The sequence below is a fragment of the Anser brachyrhynchus genome (genome assembly GCF_964034855.1).
Source record: "Anser brachyrhynchus genome assembly, chromosome: 12".
Lineage (NCBI taxonomy): Eukaryota > Metazoa > Chordata > Aves > Anseriformes > Anatidae > Anser > Anser brachyrhynchus.
This window is the reverse complement of record NC_137707.1, coordinates 13,100,709-13,116,954: the sequence shown is the minus strand read 5'-3', so window position 1 is coordinate 13,116,954 and position 16,246 is coordinate 13,100,709. Positions and strand designations below refer to the sequence as shown.

The following is a 16,246-nucleotide window of genomic DNA, read 5'->3' as shown; positions in this document are numbered from 1 at the left end:
AAAATGGTCAGTCAAATGCTTTCATCTGGTCATGTGGGAGCGCAATGCTCAGGAGCAAGGTCCTCAGGAGCGGGCTCAGCTCCTGCAGGCCCAGGTGCTGCTTCACCTCCTTGCTTAGGTGATGATGCCCAGACACAGAGGTATCAGGCACACATCAGCTATACAACAGAGGCAGATGGGCTCTAGCTGGCTAGAAGCAATGTGGCTCAGTGCCTGGCCCTGGTCGAAGCCAGAGGTGAGCTGGTTACATCTCAGCTAGCAATTGAAGCATCCCTGGGACCATTCCCAGGCACATAAGCACCCGTGTCCATACTGCCACACGCTGCCAGGCTCCAAGCCACGGTGATCGGGTGCAAGCTCTATTTTGGGAAGGCTCCCAGCGCTGTCACCTGCAGGGATGCTCCTGCCTTGGGGGGGGGCAGTGGAGGGGAAAGGGGCAGATTCCCCCCGGCACATAGAGGTAGCCATGCTGCAGCACACGATGCTCTCTGTGCACGTTCCTCACCAGCATCTCAAAGTGCCTCTCCGAGGAGTGTGCTGCGGGGAAACTGAGGCACAGGGGGCTGGCAGAAAGCTGCCTGTGGAAGCAATGATGGTGGTGGAGGCTGACGTTTTGCCCTGCTCCCTGTGCTGGGCTCTCATTACCTCACTGCCTGTCCTGCAGGAGACACCTGCCCCTCTCACCTCTTCCGTGGGCGAAAACCTGACCCGCACGTTGCATCGCTGCCCTGGCGCGAGGTCTCCAGCCAAGGGCAGTGCCTCAAAGACGCAGGGCTTGGCCTTTGCCTCCTGCTGCAGCTTCCGACGTACGCTTGCTGGCAAATGTTTGTCCACCTGGGCACAGAAACCAACCCCATGGTGGGGGCTGCAAGGACAGACCCACCATTCCTGCACGGCTCGCACACTGCCCAGCGCTGAGGACAGGGAGGCTCTGTCCTCAGAGGAGGAAGGGGTGGAGGTGGCAAACAAGTGCAGCACCAGCCAAGGAACTGGTCCAGGTGAACCAGTCTCACTCTGTCCCCTCCATGAGCTGTAGCCCAAGTGCTCAGGCAGTTACAGGGGAAGAAAAGGCAAGAGAGGCCAAGGAGAGACAGCTGAGAAGCTACATGTTGTGTTGTCATTGCTTTACCTTCTTAACAGGCTCTGTCATGGTGATGAACCATTTACAGGGGACCTGGAACTGATTGTGGAGCTGGATGGTTTCTTCCCGACACTGCCCACACTGCACACTGGAGAACTCCAGCCTGTCCCTTGAGAGGCTGAGGGACGGCAAAGTCACAGTGGCACGAAGGCAGATGTGAAACGTGGGACCTCCTGCTACCTAGTGAAGAGCAGAGCATCCAGCTGAGAGCACAGACAAGACCCACTGCTGTGCCCCATCCAAGATGGGCCCCAAAAAAGGTGCACAGGCACAGGAGTGTGTGGTACCTTGATGGGCAGGAGCACATCCACTGCTCCCAGCGGCAGGCTGGCGCTCTGCGGGTCGAAGCGCACCTCAAACGTCTCGGTCTCGCAGTACGGCAGGTTCCTCACACGGTCCAGCTCCACAGTGAAACCTCCAAGAGATGAAAATAAAGCAGCTGAGACACACAAGTGACAGGAAACGTGGCCCCAGCATGCTAAGCCCATACAGGTGTGGATGCTCTGTGAAGTTCTTTTTGTTCCTTGGATGACAACTTGGAGGAGGTACCTGACCATCTTAGGCACTCATGGTTTGATGGAACTACAGCCTTATCTCAAGGCCTGTTTTGGAAGCCTCCTTTGATACAACAGAGGACCTAACAAGCTGTTTCCTCAATTAAGGACCAAGAGAAGTGTTTTGGCACTCGGAACTGTACACCGAAGCACTTCTGAACCACAAAGGGTCCCTCTGTTTACAACACAAGACCACAGAGCGCCCAAAGCCTCAGGTGGTGCTCATGGCAGCCAAGAGCAGGAGATGCTGAGAGGTGACTGAGGTGATGGGGCCACCTCACCCCTGCAGCGAAGCATTAAGGCAGTTACAGGCAGGCCAGGTCTCTGGCCAGAAGAACTCGGGCTCGAAAGCACCGGGCATGGGGTCCTGAGGAGGAACAAGCTGTACAAACAAGAACTCAAATCCCTCCACATATCCAGTGGCTTACAGTGTTGGAGATGGCTCCTTGGAGCCCACGTGAAGCGTCTCCAGCCCTGGGTACCTGTGTCACGCAGGACCCGTCCATCTGCGTGGAAGGACACTGGGAACTGCCCGGTGTTGGTGACCTTCACGATGTGCGCGGGGATGTTACCGAGGATGACATAGCCAAAGTCCAGGACGTACTCGGGCAGCTGGGCTCTGAAAGCAGGAATAATCAGGAACCCTTAAACCAGAGCGAGCAATAGGCCTTAAAACAAAAGGAAATATGTTCAAAATGGCATAAGTGTGCGTGGATACTGGTCACAGCTCCTCTGCTATGAAAACCTGTAGTACATAAGTCTACTGGACCTCCAACGGTCTCGGAGGAGCTGCTGAGCAAGGGGTACAGCCCAGGCCTGAAATTGCTCCAGGACCTTGTAATAAGACTTGGCCCCACAGGAAACCTTCACTGCTCTGCAACCACCTCTATCTCCAGAGGAGCACCAGGAAGCTCAGTAACCAACAAGACTTGTGGGAAGGTCTTTTTCCAGAGCAATCGCACTCAGGAAAACACAAAAATGAGCTGTTTTGCAGTGTCTCCTTCCTCAACCATTTGTTGGAAGAAAGCTCTTCCAGAGCTGGTCAGCCCACGGTGCCTGTGTGGGGTTAATGATCTGCACTGGAGACCCCTCAGGTCTAAGAACGGAATCTTTGTGGAGCTGAGCACCTCCAAATCTCATGGGTGGCACTGCAGAGGGAATGACACTCAGGTGTCCACACATCAAATCCCTCAGGATTAGGGCCCTTCTGAAGTCCCCAGCACATCCCAGCTTTGCAGGAGCTCTCAGGAGCAGAGGAGCACCTCTGGGTGCTACCCTCGGGGCACTCAGAGATGGGGAATGGGATCCCCCACTGACCTGAGGAGCCTCCGACGAGCACGCTGGTCAAAGACTGCATCCTCGGGGGGACAGGAGGCAAGGAGCTCCTGCTGCTCCAAGGCGTGTTCCTCTATGAGCATCTCCTCCATTCGCATCTGCAGCCGCGTGTCGAGCTGAGGGGAGCAAAGACGGGGGCTGGTTGGCAAAGGTCCTTCCCCAGCCCAGCCTGCTCTTGTTGAGAGGGTAGATGGGGTTCTCCTGTCTCAGTGTCTGCAGCACCTCCTGCTCCCTTCACCAGGACCTTATGTCAAAGGCAATGAACTCAGCATCTTCTCCTGCCCAGTCTCTATTACAAAAGCTGATCTGGCCAGACAAACGTGCAGACAAGCCAGGAACCTCCTGGCGCACAGTCGGTGCCAAAGCATCTCGGACAAAAGCTCTCTTGAGACGGGAGCCACCACAAAGCTGGTGCTTTTGGAGATGAAGCTTCCAGCATAAGCCCAGGGCACCATCAGACTTCTGGCCCCAGGTCCCTTCGCTTGACTTTCCCCCTGCCAAATTTCCTACCTGCTCCAACAACATGCAATGGCACCGTGCTTTCAACGCTCTCATATCCAAATAACAAATGCTGCATGACAGGGGGTCTGCGAACAGGCCTGGAAGCCTGTGGCAGCTCAGGAGTAGGGGCAAGCAGGGATGCAGAGCTGTGCTGCGGATGTGCTCACTAGGAACCCAAATCCCAGCCTCTAGTGGGACACTTGCTCGGGGAGGACATGTGGCACTTTGCTGAGGGCACCAGGGCATAGTGCTCCCCTTCATAGCAAGGGGGGTTGCTCTCAGATGAATCCTGCCATTAAAGTCCATAAACGTGGCAGGGTTCGGGCTGTGAGCAACAAACACCCCGGCGATGACGCGCACCTGCACCACGAGGCACCATAAATCCAACCCCATGAGCACGGCCTTCAGGATCTCCCCTGGTGTTAGGCACAAGCTCATGTGTCTGCGGGAGGGACGACTGCTGGGGGTGGGCAACCCCCCGGGATGATGCTGAGATGATGCATGGCCAGGAAGGTCCTAAGTGCTGGTGGGACACACACGGCCCCACTGCGGGCGTGGGGTGGGCGAGGAGCGCAGCAGGAGGGTGGCACATGCCACGCAGGGCAGCGGCCGTTCTCACCACCGTGCCCGAGTCATCCATGGGCAGCTCAGCGGCCGTGGCTTCCCCCAGGACAACGGCTTCATCTCTCTGTCCGTCCTTCTCCATCTTTTCTTTTGCCTCCTTGAGGACCTTCTCATATTTTTCGTGTCCTGAAGAAAACACCCAATAAATAGAGGCATGGGCACAGCACCACTCCCATTTAAGCCAGAAAGCCCCTCTCCCCTGAGGTCGTCCTCTCTGCCAGCAGCCTGGGGCAGGTGGATGCTGCTTTTCCTCTCTGATATGGGATGCTCACTTCTACCCACCATCCTCCCCATATAGGAACACCTCATCCCCCACAGTGTGATGCAAATCTGCCCCTGCCAAAAGCCCTACTGCTCTGTATTACAGGTTTCCCGAGCATTTCTGTCCAGCCATCATCTTTCCGACCGACAGATATGCTGGCAAGCCCTGCGGGATGCTTCTTGGGGCAAAGCCACATGGGACCCTCTGCTAGAGACCCAAGAAGCAAGTGGAGGGCCAAGTTTTGGGGTCTGACACCCCTTAAACTTCCAGCCTTGGTGTGAGCTGTGCATACAACACGGGAGAAAAACAGGGGACGTTCCTGGGGCCAGGGGCAGCACTTACCTTTGATATTCCTGGGCAGATCTAAGTAGATCCTGGGAAAGCTCGCCTCTCCTTTCAGGGTGAATTTTTCTGGCTCCAGGTGACCCACTTGGATCTGGAAAGTCTTGCAGAACACGCCAGGCACTCCCGGCAGGTACAAGACTTTCAATACTTGCTCCTTGCCAGGTCCGATGTAACCCTGCAGGGTGTGGGACAAGAGGGGGGCAGGCACCAGAGGGGCCTTGGTGACGGGCAGCTGCCGGGGCTGATGCCATTACAGACTCAGCTGTGCCTTCAGAAGCTCGCAGCAAGAGGGCATCAGCGTGTTATCCTTGTAGGAGACGGTCATGAGGATATGGGAGAAACTAAATCCCCTTGGGCCACTTCTTCCTAAAGGAGCATGGATGGGGAATGCTGCTCCAGCTCGGAGATAACCACACAGCACGCAGGAGCTGGGAGGAGAGATGCTCCTAGAGCAGCCTGCTCCCGCACAGAGCCCCGTGCTGCATCCCGCTGCCCTGCACTCCTCTCCTTGCCGTCCCAGCCCCGCTCCTCCTTGGCTGCCCCACAAAGCTCCTGCGGAGCAGCACAGCTGGAGCCCAAGGGACCTACACCGGGGCTTCCAATTTCTGGCAAAGGAGCTGCGCGCCCGAGCAAGAGCAGCCAAAATGCACAAAATGCACGAGCTCAGGCATCACTGCTGGGGCATGGGATGGGTCTGGTCCCAAAAACACAGCCAAGAAAGAGGAGGAGGAGGTGCTGGAGATGCACAGGGGTTAACACAGCTCTCCCATTTCTGCTGTCTGGAGGCAGGACAGCTCGTGAGGGGCAGACTGGTGCCTTCAGGCAGCTCTCCTCCCCTGGGGTCCCACAGCGGCTGGGACGGGTGTGGGACCCCGATGCAAAACGCCAGCTTGGTGTGGTGCTGCCAGCAGCCAGGGAGGAGAACGAGCCGAGCTGGCAGCGAGGGCTCCTGCTCAGCACATGGGAAGGAGCCTTCAGCCTCACCTGGCTGGGGCAGGCAGCTCTCTTGGGGACAGGGGCAAGGAGGGGACCTGCCCGAGGACGCTGCGGGTGAGGTGACCCTGCAAGGAGCCTGCACCATGTGGCTCCAATGCCAGCACAGGCAGACAGCTCAGCAGCTGGGGCCGAGAGCTGCCAAGTCCCTTGTGCAGAGCCTCCTGCCCCCATAAGGGGCTCAAATGGGACTTGACCTTCTGTCCCTAAGCAGCTTACAGCCCTCGCTGCTGGCTGGTTTGGTGTTTTGGTTTTCTTTTTCTCCTTTTTTTCCTCTGTAACCCCTCTCCCAGGAAGCAGGACACGGGGCCGGGGCGCTACCCCTGCACTCACCGTGCTGGGCAGGACCAGGGGCACACCGGGCAGAGGGCTGTCTGCGGGGGCCATGCTGGGGCTCAGCGCCTGGTACTTGAATCCCACCTTCCCGCTGTTCTGCAGGGTGAGCTCCGCTTCAGTGACTTCGTTAAACAGCTGGAGGAGGACAGAAGACAGGAGCTGACCCACAGTGGTAGGATTATGCTAACCTGGGGAACCCGCAGCCACAGGACCCAGGAACAGATATCTGTAATAGCTCACAGGGATGCAATAGCAACCATGTAAAGTTCAGTAATAGAGAAAACAAGGAGGACACAAAGTCCTCTGCACTTTAAGGCATCATCTAACAGATGGCTGAGGCACCAAAGAGGAGGACTCCTTCCCCTAGAAGCTGTTCTTGCCCCCTTGCATTAGGGCAGGGTATGGCCAATCATCCGCTGCTCCTATCTAGTGAGCAGCCCTCAGATATCAGAAGCAGAACCTGCTTTGTAAAGACCCCTTCAGCCCCCGATACCCATCTCCAGTGAAATTTGCTCCCCTGGGCTTCCTCTGCTTCTCAGATTGCTCTTCCTTCAGGAAGCAGTGCTGCTTTGAGACCAGCTGGGGCCAAAAACTCCACCAAAATCAGACAGATCTGGGCAGCTACCCCAGTCAGCAGTGCCAAAGCTCAGCAGCTGCTCTCTTGGTCATTACCCCACCACTTGGCTGCAAGACTTCATTTATTCTTGGCAAAGTGGCACATGCATTGCAATACCTGGTTTATTTTGTTGCTTGATAAGGAGCACTAGAAAAGAGCATCTCCTTGGGCCTCAGGTAGTAGGAACTGATCAGCAGGTGGATGTCCCAGGGACATGTCCCTCTGAGGATCACCACCAGGACCCCTTCTGCCCTGAGAAGTAGTGCCAGAAACCTCAAGGGGGAGGAATTCCCAGCTCAGGGGGCTGGAGATGGCCATAAGAAGAGCAGCCTGGATGCAAGATATATTACACAAAGGCTGTCCCTCCAACAAGCAGAGGAAGGCTGTGAGGAAGGCAGGGGAAGCCCTCCACCCATGCCAGGAGCTGGGAAGGATGGAAAGTCTTTGGCATTGGTGGGCAGCAGCACACCAGTGATGGCTTCAAGGAGCAGCTGTGGTACCTGCAGCCCGCAGTCGATCTCTCTGATGTCGAAGAGGTAGCTGAGGAGCGAAGCCTCCCCCCTGAGCGCCACCTCATACGTCGGGCCCCCCTCCACCTCGCACAGCGCCGTGACGCGGGCGACCAGGTTGGCGTGGCCGAAGAAGGTGATGGTGACCCGCTGGCTCTCACTGGGCTGCAGCACGCCGTACAGCGGCAGGATGTCAAAGACCTGGAGGAAGGGGAGATCAAGATCTGGAGCATCAGGATGGATGCAGAAGAGTCACCTTGCCCTTGGGCTCTGGAGCGAGGCTGGAGTTCCACAGCCTCAGCTTGGAGTGAAGGACATGGCTGGAGGGTCCCTCAAACAGACAAAACTCATCCTAACCTCCTCCTGCATCCACTCCACTTCCCAGTGGAGTGACCATGGGAAAGCCTTCTCCCACGCTTGCTATTTAATGCACTAATTAATATGGTGCATTAATGTAATTTGGGAGGTCTGGCAGCAAGGAATTCTCTCCGTGCCTTTAGAAGCAGCTTTTACTGCCTCTGGAGAAACGTGAGACTTGGAGGCGAGTCCTCGGGGAGCACTCCAGCCCAGCACGCGTGCCCTCATCCTTCCCATCCTCTCTTGGATTCACATGCTGCTCTCTGGTGAGATGCCACAGCAAAACCCACTGCATAAAACTCCTAATCAATGCCCACTTGATTAACACCAACAGGATGAATAACCCTGCCCCAGCTGCTGCGCAGGGGAGGCCCTTGGCCAGCCCTAGGATGTGTCCTGTATGGCCTCTCCGAGCTGTGATGCTGTGCTCGGGGCATGAGGATACTCCAAGCAGCACCGGGGCCATCAGTGTGCCATGCTGGAAAGGTGGAAGCCAGGCAGGGCAGATACCCTCTTACCTCCTCCACACCCAAGGCAAGGGGCTCGCTCTCCGCAAACTCCATCAGGTCCTTGATCTCCACCCGGCTCTGAGACTCCGCAGCACTTGCCAGCTCCTCAGCAGCGGATGGCAGCAGCTGGAAAACGCCCCCCAAGAGCTGCAGCGGGCTGCTTGCTGCTCGGGGTGAGACCGCCCTGCTGCCACAGCTGCACCCCACCAACGTGGGCTCTTTGAGCCAGCAGCAACGACCTCCCAGGACCATTTCAATGGATGGGGAAGAACCTGGTCAAGCCAGGCGTAGCTGAGGTGGTGCCTGGGTGCAAATCGAGTGTGGGGACACCCATGCCATCAGTCCAGCATGGGTCCAAGCCCACCTGCAGATGAAGCATGGGCACCATCCGCGCGTCCCATGAGGGTGCACCCAGCGCTCGGTCATGGCAAAGACCTTGAGGGCATTTTGCACCCACTGCAGGCGGACCAGATGCAGGCTGTGCAACGCGACAACCCCAGGTTTGTTCCTGCAATTGTCATTTAGCGTTGCCCCCGCCCAGGACAGCTCCCCTTCTCCTCCTTGCTCAACACTTCAGCACCAGGCTTATGCCCTACAAGGGAAGATCTGGGTTGGACATCGCCTTCAGGGTGAGCCTGTGGAAGCCATCTGGTCCCCTCTGCTGCCTTCCCAACAGCAGACCATGGACCGCTTGTGTTCAAATGCTGCCCAAGGATCGCCCTGAACCCCCAAACCCACACAGGTTAGGGTTTCCCTGACAAAAGTAGGGGCACAGCTGCAAGCAGCTTGTATCAAAAACTGAAAAATAAGGACTTGGGAAGTGCTGGACAGAACTATCCTGCTTCAGGAGGTGCTTAGGTTTCATCTTGTATGCCCTTCAGCACTGCAGAGCTGAAAATCTCCACTGCAGAGTTGTTCTTGAACATCCCCACCCTGAACAAAGCAGCTGAGATGTTTTTCCATCTCACAGCTGGTTCTGTGGTATTTAACCTCAAAAGCACTGTCTTTCAGAAGGAATCTCGTCCCTGGGCTTTTAACCCCTGTTTGTAAATGTGGGCTTTGTAATTGCTCTTGAAGTTGAAGAACATGTGCTTCTTCCCTGACGTGAAGAAGTGCTTCGTGCTGTGGTCTCAACTTCAGCAGTAGCTGCAGGAGTATTTCTGGGACATCCTCAGACCCAATTAGAGGCCCAGTCTCCCCAGTAGATAAAGCACAGGGGCGGGCAGAGTTTTCTCACAGTTCTTCTTCTCAGGAAGAAATTGCAAGATTTGGACTACCTCAATACACTTTGCAAAGCATACAAAAAGTTGTTTGTTTCTTTTTTTTTTTTTTGGCCTTGTATAGTTTAATTTTTGGTCAGTTACAGAGCTGTCAGCTAGCACACAACCACTGCTGCTTGCTTTAGCAGTGCAGGACTCTTGAGCACAGCTCTCTGCCCTTCTCCTTAGCCCTGAAGGAGGCAATAGGGGGATTATTTCATTTCCAGCCCTGCCTAAACCTCTCCATATCCAAGGCCCTTGATACACACATGCCTCCTGGTTTCAATACCCTTTCTGTCATCCTCACGTTTTCAAAGCTAGCAAAGGTTTGCCAAGTGTGCATTCCCAAAGGTGCTAACCACACCACTTTAAGCTTATAATCTCCCTTCTCCCCAGGAAGGTCATGCAGATACTGCCTTGATACAATGACATGGGCAGTAGATAAAGCTGCAGTACAGATCTGAGGCAACTTTGGATATTATTTAGCCACGTCCACCTCTCCTGTGCATACATGGCAACAAAGCAGGAAACAAAACACCCTGATGATTCTATCTCAGCATTCAGCCCCGCTATTCTTTGCAGCCATGGGTTAGCATTTCTCCAGACTGTGCAGAGTTGCAGTGTTAAAACTGCCAATATTTGCATGTGAGCAGGTGCAACCCTTCTCCTTGAACTTAATGATAATTCTGGCGTTTCCTGAACCTCTCGTGCTTTCTCACATTCTTTTTTTATTGCCCAGGCTGCAGACCAAGGTGCCAGCTCCCATCACCACCGAGGTCAACCTCTAAAGCAGCGAGGCTCACCAGCAGGGTCAGCAAACCAAAACAAATTCCCAAAGCCAGGAGACACCAGACTTTGCCTACAAACCCTTGTTGTAGAGAAGCACCCATATGCTCTGTGGCCATCACTGCAATGCCCATTAGGGGAAGCAACACAGGTGGTGGGTCTACAGGGAAGTCTACCTGTGCCTCCAGGGACTCATCTGCATCTGCTGGCTCTTGGGCAGAGTCTCCTGCTGCTCCCATGGCCTGGGCTGGCTCCTCTACACCCATAGCCCTGGAGCTGCTCTCTGCAGATGTCGGGGGCTCCACTGTGGCTCCCTCCTCCTGTGGTGGTTGGGGTTGGATGAAATATTTAGGTACCGGAGGGCTGAACCTGGAAAATAAAATGGTTGAACATGGACCTGCAGCAGGAAGGAGGAAAGCCTGCGTAAGATGGATGAGCCCACGTGGCCCCTTGGCAGGATGCTGGTGATGAGCCTGGTGGCCATGAGCAGGTCAATGCTGATGAGCACCAAAGCACCAGCAGCAATTAACACTGCGGGGAAGAAAGCTTTGGTCTTCTTTAACCAACACACTGCAAATCTTGTGTGGTGAGATTCAGCTCCTGCCATGCCATGGGCATTCCCCATCCGGCAGCGTGACCACCCAGCAGTTTCTAAACACAAACTGCTCGAGGAATGGTTTGGTAAATGATTCAGCAAACCAGCTCAAGGGCTCGTTTACAGATGGATCCGAGTTTATAGTTTGACCAGTGACTGTCAATAAACATATACAGTTCAAAGTTTCCAAATATTCCCAGATGACTTAGATTACGTTCCCTGTTTTAAACCACAGTAGGCGCTTGTGGCAGCTCTGCTCTGGCTTCCAATGCCGCGCGGATGGACAGATGCTCCCCACGGACAAAACAGGCAGGTTTGGGCCACAGCCTTGGCTGCTTCATTCCTAGAGGGGATCTTAGTGCCCACCTTCAAAGAAATTCTGCCTGGTAAGTATTTGGCTACTGTCTACGTCTGGTATTTGCTCCTAGACTGGAGGCTTTCCACCACCCCTGAGAGGTCCCACCTGCCTTGGCCTTTGGGTGGACTTGGGATCTCACCAAGACCCTGACGGTGTCCGGAGGGCAGCACAAAGCAGGGCCGGAAGGCAGGGAGGCGTTTGCTTGCCCCACACAGCAATGCCCATCCGTGGCCCCACCTGCACAGAGCTCTCTCCCTGGGCTGTGGCACCTCAGTACATATTGGGGTGTGCAGGTGGGCACCCCTGGAAGTCCCCCAGTGCCGCACCAGTTCAGCACATTGCCTCCATGGCCGGCACCGCCCCAAAGTGCCAGCCACGATCCATCCTGGCCAGGAAATGAAACCACGTCTCGGAGCTGCTTGAGATAAATACTGCGAGTTAATAACAACTCCTGAGGAGAGGTAAAGCCCTGAGATAGAAAATCCATAATCATTTATTAAATTACCTTTAGTTCTATAGAATGGTTTGAGGCAACTTCACAGGACCGCGGTGCCTAGACAACAACAACATTTTTCACGCTAAAGCAGAAGCCCTCTGGGAGCCTGGGAGATGATGTGATTAGCGAGCCCGGCTGCGGAGAAGCACAAAGCGCAGCCAGGGACTCTTTCCAGTGGGGGAAAGCCAGGGCGAATGAGAAGTGTAAGACAAGGAAGGCAAGGAGCTACGCGCACCTCAGGAAGGCAAGGTGTCCACAGAAAGCTGTCATATTTCTGTTTATTGGACAAGAAGCCTTCCCGAAGGAGAGGCAGCTGTCTCAGGAAAGCAGAAAGAAGGGGAAGAGGGGTTGCTAACCTTCTGTCTCTCCCACCCCTGTCCACCCCATAAGCACATCCTCCACCCAGTGCTTCCAGGCTCCCCCACTGCACTGGGGGGAGAGCAGCTCAAGCCACCCGTGGAAGAAAGTGTGGGGATGTGATGGGAGCAGGGCTGGACGGGCAACAGGGAAAGAAGAGGCCCCAGCCTGCGAGAGGTTAGAAATAAACCCCAGCCTGTCAGCCTGCTGGGGCACAGCTTCACACTGCTTCCCACACCCTCCTCCCAAAATAGAGGAGCTAGAAGTCACACCGCTGCCGCTAACTCGACGTGAAGACGCAGGCGGGGTGGCGTGAGCCCGCCGGCTCAGGCTGTGCAAGAGCCATCAGCATCGGGACAGACACCCCAAAACTGCACTTCCCCAGAGCCACGGGTGGATGTGAGCGAGCCCCCTCTTTCAGAAGGGCTCTTCGCAGAGTTCTGCTCCTCCTCGCTGCACTGGAGCAGCGAGAGAGGAAACTAAAACCGTGAAGACTATTTCTTTGCTGGGAAAAATTCATTTTCTCAGCTGTTTACAAAACCCATTGAAATTCAAACCAGGTGAGACAGAAGGGAGCAGCAGAACCACCGCAAGATGCGACGTCTCCAGCTCCTGTTCTGTGTGTGCAGGGCTCGGCGTGCATCGGGATGCGGGGAGCGGTCTGGGGATGTCCCACTGCGACTGAGTTTTAATTAACTTACAGTTAATACGTGGTATTAGCAGACACTTTACTTCTTTGAGTCAAGAAGGTCACTTTTGAGAGGTGAGGGAGAATTTTTATTTTTTTATTTTTTTAAATATTTTTTGAAGGATTCTGTTCCCACAGAGAAGCGTGCCATGTTCCTGTGGCCACAACCAAAGCTCCCCAGCACCCTTCAGAGGGAACCACGGGATTTGATTTGTGGGCACATTTGTGGGCACCTTGAGAGTCCTCATCCCCTGCTGAAGCCCCCTGGAAAGATTTGGTGCACGTGAAAACACCCAAAACCTCTACTGACCCATCACTTTCCACGACAAAAATCAGAGAGGGTCTTGAAAACACCTTCTGCCCTAGCTTCTGCCTCTCTCCATGCATTTGCGCAGGACCTTGCCAGGCTTGCAGGCACCATTGCTCCTCCGCCCCCTCGGTCCAACCCACACCATGGCAAGCCCAGGCAGTGCCAGGCATCAGTGGCACCAGCAGGTCTTGCCCTGTTTGGGCAGGGGGAGAAGGGGAAGAGGTCTTTTGGGGAGGTCACCCTATGCAGCAGCACTTTGCTCTCTCTGCATGCCCCCGACAAGTTATAACCCTGGAAGAAGTCTCCCACTGACCTTACCAGAGTTATTGGAACCTGCTCTGATTTTATAGAACATTTGCAAAACATCTCCCATCGAGTCCTCTCCTTCCCCCTGCTTTGCCGTGTGATTCATAAACATCAGGTGAGGCAGTAGGAAGCTCCCGAGTCTCCATCAGACAGAAACGCTTCTCAATCAGTCTCTGGCCAAAGGTCTCTCTGAACTAATCAGGAGCTCTAATGATAAACACAATTTGTACTCTTGGTTCGAAATTAAACAAGCCACGCCGGCCATAATTTGGAGGTGCTGTTTAAAGTAATCAGCAACGACTACAATCTTCCCACCTACTTCAAAACGTAGCTCTGCAGACAGACAGGTGGCCACAGTGACTCCTGCGGCTGATCGCCTGGGGGATGCGGAGCTTCACCCTTTTGAGATGCCTTCATGAGGTGCGAGCCTAGCAAACAACGAAGGGTGGGGCTGCAAGTGCTAAAAGCATTAGGAAATGGGGAGCCAAGGAAAGCTGAGCACAACCTGTTGAGAACAGCAAGCTGGGCCCAAGAGAGCTTACAGAAGGCTCCCAGCCATGAATAAAGAGATTTCTCTATCTATCTTCTTTGTAGGGTGAGGACTGCAGAAGACCAAAGCTGGATCTCCACCACTTTGTGGAAGGGATGAACAGGACAGGGCCTGAAGCACGTCCTGAAGTCCTCAGCTGGGAGGAAACATCTCTGCTCGTCTCAGCCCCACCAGCCCACGCTGACACAGGTTGCCCCGTGCAGCATGTCCCAGCCCCATGTGCCTTCCCAGCGGGGTTCTGCAGCTGGTCACAGAGGGAGAGGCAGGAGGAGGTAGAGGAGCAACAACAAAGAATGCAGACGAAAAAAACAAACCTAAGAAAGCTTCCATTTGTTTAATATCCTTCCTGGGGCAGCATCCCAAAATAAGCCACAAGCCGGAGCTCCACCATGCTGAGGACGCTGGCACTGCCATCCATCCGCTGTCCAGAAGGAGCTGGGCTCATCACGCCAGCACAAATTACAGACAGATTTATGGCCACGCAGAGTTTTTACCGTCATTTATGTGGGCTGTGCAAATGGCTAGTTAACATCATCGCCAAGTTATTGTTAAAGGTCACGGCACAACATAATTACCTGTTTTACCAAGGGTGAGGCAGATGTTCTCACAGGAAATGTGCTCACAGCTGAGCAGCCTGGCCTCATTTGGGATGGGACCAGGGATGACCCTATGGGGTGGCCTGGTCCAGGAGGCACCAGGGACACCTCGGGACAGAGAGGGAGTGATGGAGACAGGCAAGGGAGAGGTGCCGGGGGCCATCAAAGAGAAAGGAGAAGGACTCTAGGGTGAAGCCAAGAGGTGCCCATGAGTTGGAAAAGCTGACCAGGGTGAAGGGTGGATGGGGATGGATGAGATAAGGATAAAGACATTGTTGTAGGGACTGAGGTGAGGAGCCGCTGCTCTGCCACCCCAACCAGTCCTTCACTGGGTCCTGCTGGGCTGCTGAGTGCAGCCAGGAGCTGCTCAACACCTCGCCCAGCCAGGCAATGGGATGAGTTGGGTTAGATGGGAGGAGGTAGGTAAATCAGCAGGTGAAAAGGAGAGGGATAACCCAGCACCCACAAACTTTGTACCCAGGGTGAGCCGACACTTCCCCTGAGCAAGGAGGAGCCCCTGCAAACCACGCTCACAGCTGAAAAGGTTTCATGTCGAGGAGAAGGAAGGCTCTCCCAGGGAGGGACTGAGTTCGTTGGGTTCAAAAACCACATGGCATACCGGGTGGCCTAGAAGGATCCTCGGGGTGTCTGGCACCCCAGGAACTCCTGCCTCCCTCGGTGCGAAGGAGCTGGCCAAGAATAAACTTGTCCTTCCTCAGCACCATGCAGCCTCTTTGCTCTGCATCTCCATCGCCTCTGCACTGAGAAGGAATCACAACAAACACCCCCAAGCAGATTCACAACCCCAGACATGCGAAGATTTGATACCTGGATTCAAATTTGGCTTGAGCACTTTCTCCTAAAAGCTTAAGGATTCCTCACCCTGTGAAGACAGGACCGAGACAGGGACACACCACAAAGAGCACGGTACTGGAAACAGCACTCTCAGAGCGATGCCAGTGGGTTTGAAAGGGTTTTCCCCTGAAAGGTGCTGGATGCAGAGAATGTGGAAAGTAGAAAGAGAGAATGGGGAGAAACAACTGGAGAAATTAAGAGAAAAGAGGTCTGGACAATCGTGTCAGCTTACTTGCCATTGGCACGCAGAGTGGCAGCAGGGTGGCAGGGGCTCCCCAGGCTGCTCGCAGAACATCGCCGGCAGAGCAAGCAGCCCCCACCAAAGTCACCTTCCAGCCAGCACTGACTGCTTGGCCAAAGCCAGGAGGGCACGCTGTCCCGCTGCAGGGCAGGTGGCACTCAGGACGGAGCAGCCCCCTGTCTGACAGCACCTTGGATGGGGCACACAGTGCTTCTGGGTCAGAGCAAGGCGTTCTCCTTTGCCTTACCTATGCCCGATCCATTTCTCCAAGGCCCCAGAGCTGCTCTCTGGTGCACCAAGGTGAATGAAAGCACTCGGGGTTGGTCACCCTCGTGTAAAGGAGGAGGCTGAGCCTCAGAAAACCCGTGTGTAGTCAAAGTGATTCCCACGGAGCCAGTCAGGGCTCTGACGTCCTAGAGGCTTGCAACCTGCAAAACCCGTGGTCAGAAGCCCCGGGGCAATGAAGATGTCTCAGACCTGCCATCACGTTCCCTGGAAGGATCAGGTAGCAAACTTCCCAAAGCCTCCCCTGCTCCAGATCGCCAGCACCTCTGCCCAGCACCCGGAGCCCCTGCCATCAGCAGGCGTTGCTGCAGCACTCCACCACAACTCAGCCCCAGGAGCGATGTGCGGAAGGAGGGCTATGGGACAAGCAGTGTCCTTGGAGCTGCCAAAACCCCAAACGTGCTGCCCCAAGGGGCTTGTAATTTTAGCGAGACAGCACAGCCCGTGATAGCACCGGGGCGGGGGGGGGGGAAGAGTGTACA

The 16,246-nt window shown here is 55.0% G+C and overlaps 1 protein-coding gene across 1 annotated transcript in view; it reads right to left on the bottom strand.

Annotated features, from left to right (window-relative positions):
* HYDIN (HYDIN axonemal central pair apparatus protein) overlaps window positions 1-16,246 on the bottom strand; it is a 129,105-nt gene that overhangs the window by 35,201 nt on the left and 77,658 nt on the right. Inside the window, exons 25-35 of the mRNA XM_080552306.1 lie at window positions 10,304-10,496; window positions 8,092-8,208; window positions 7,208-7,417; window positions 6,089-6,226; window positions 4,760-4,937; window positions 4,151-4,281; window positions 3,013-3,146; window positions 2,178-2,314; window positions 1,429-1,556; window positions 1,130-1,321; window positions 685-834 (exon numbers count right to left, since the gene is read on the bottom strand). Of these exons, the coding sequence (XP_080408432.1) occupies window positions 685-834; window positions 1,130-1,321; window positions 1,429-1,556; window positions 2,178-2,314; window positions 3,013-3,146; window positions 4,151-4,281; window positions 4,760-4,937; window positions 6,089-6,226; window positions 7,208-7,417; window positions 8,092-8,208; window positions 10,304-10,496 (1,708 nt within the window). The remainder of the gene's footprint in view (window positions 1-684; window positions 835-1,129; window positions 1,322-1,428; window positions 1,557-2,177; window positions 2,315-3,012; window positions 3,147-4,150; window positions 4,282-4,759; window positions 4,938-6,088; window positions 6,227-7,207; window positions 7,418-8,091; window positions 8,209-10,303; window positions 10,497-16,246) is intronic.